The 1661-nt window shown below is 38.0% G+C and overlaps 1 protein-coding gene across 2 annotated transcripts; it reads right to left on the reverse strand.

Annotated features, from left to right (window-relative positions):
* Positions 1-257: 257 nt before the first annotated feature.
* On the reverse strand, positions 258-1125 carry LOC113277825. 2 transcript variants are annotated; one of them, XM_026526812.1, is made up of 2 exons: positions 810-1125; positions 258-662 (listed from the first exon to the last, which is right to left on the reverse strand). In XM_026526812.1, exons 1-2 carry the CDS (start codon positions 1005-1007, stop codon positions 456-458), a joined length of 405 nt encoding a protein of 134 aa, XP_026382597.1. In that variant the 5' UTR covers positions 1008-1125; the 3' UTR covers positions 258-455. The 2 variants fall into 2 exon arrangements, with proteins under 2 accessions (XP_026382597.1, XP_026382596.1); XM_026526811.1 differs by having other exon boundaries at positions 258-665; positions 810-1120.
* Between the last annotated feature and the right edge of the window lie 536 nt (positions 1126-1661).

Consider the following 1661-nt stretch of genomic DNA (forward strand, 5'->3'; position numbering starts at 1 on the left):
GTTTTAACATGATCTAACAGTAAAGAAACCGTTTGAGCGGGATAGCTACCCACAAGGTCGTCCGGGATAACACTGCTCATCCCGTAATTCATATAACTACTCAGTTGGCGATGAAATCAGAGAGGTGGTTAAGTAGGGAACTGTGCACTGCAATTATAAACGAGAATGCACAGTCCTTATGCAAAAAGAATCAAAATCTAAGTCAGTGTTTCTAGATAGATTGATTGATTGGTCAACAACATGGAAATCCGTTTCGATTGTTAGTAAAAACATTATCTATTCAATCCACTGCAATGTACAGTCCTAAATATATGCATGCTACTCTCCTGATAATCTGGTACGATGGTGAACACGGACACAGAAGTCATCACTCACTAACAACCACTGTTATAAATTTATTTATACAAATCTTAAACAGTAAAGAAAAGAAAAGAACTGCAGAAAATTAAGACCTGCTAGGTTTGTTCTGTAGTACCACTGCTACTTTGCTTAATCAAGAGAATTACAGCAACTAAAACCGGGGTGAATATCATAGCCAAGCTTAATACGATATTAGGTCTTGTAATCTCTGGTAACAACACGCTTCCATATTTAATCACAACTGCACCTCCAACAGATCCAACTCCCAATTTCAACAAGTAACTCAAATCATCATCATCATCATCCTGGTTAATCAAACAAATTGATACAATCTCATCAACTTGAATCAGTTTCACCTCTCCCTCATAAGGTAAACTCCTAGCTAACATTATGATTACCTAAATTAACTGTAATAACTACCTTATAATCACCAAATAATCAAAACGAACCTGGTTGTTGTTCTTGAGATCCTCTTTCTCTTGTTCTTTTCGCTGAACGTTTGAGTTTCGACCTGCAAGAAGCCTCTTCGTGTTCGTAAAAAATCTACTTGGGTGAACTTTAATAGGACCCACCAATCTGAATATTGAACGGTGAAAATGAAACGGAGATGTAAAAAACCCAATTGTCGACATCTGGATGGCTGCCATTATCACGATTTTGCACGACGTAATTTCACTGGCAACTAAAGACTTGTAGTTCGCATACAAAAGAGGAAGTGCGGGGAACTACAAGTAGTTCGGGGAAATTCATGACTTTCATGTTTCAAGTGATAGGAATCGAGCGATTGAAAATCACTGAATAATATCATCCTTTTAACTGTTGTGGTCCCAAAAATGTCATCCGCGTGGTAATCAGAGATTGTGGGACCAGGTTTGTTAATCTGTACTGCAACTAACCAAACAAGTAGACTTGTAGATACCAGAACCGACCTGTAAGAAGTTGACCCTACCGGGAACAGAAATTAGGTAAAAGTTCAGTTAAGGATCATTTTTCCAGCCGGGAACTAGGTAAATCTGAACAACCACATAAGCGTGTTACAACATTTTTGTGGCAACATGTGGTTTGGTACCTAGATTTTTTTTTAATCAGGATCATGACCTAAAAATGTAGTTTGGTTACTTTGGTATGACCCAACTTGACCGTTAAGAACTTCGTTTCAGTCATTTTGGAGGAGAAGTCAGCATGAAGGAGTTGTTGTGTTCAACAACCCATGCAAATAGGGAGTGGACTAATATCCACCGATTCTACTTTGATCAAGGAAATTTTCGAGAAAAATTTTGATTTAGCAGTCAGTGACGGAA

The sequence above is a fragment of the Papaver somniferum genome, chromosome 5, assembly GCF_003573695.1.
Source record: "Papaver somniferum cultivar HN1 chromosome 5, ASM357369v1, whole genome shotgun sequence".
Taxonomy (NCBI): domain Eukaryota; kingdom Viridiplantae; phylum Streptophyta; class Magnoliopsida; order Ranunculales; family Papaveraceae; genus Papaver; species Papaver somniferum.

Excerpts from the sequence above, each read along its gene's own strand:
- LOC113277825 (XM_026526811.1), bottom strand. The coding sequence starts at position 1,007 with ATGGCAGCCATCCAGATGTCGACAATTGGGTTTTTTACATCTCCGTTT. Across the intron at positions 666-809 it reads ATCTCAAGAACAACAACCAG|GATGATGATGATGATGATTT; the intron begins GTTCGTTTTGAT and ends TTGATTAACCAG.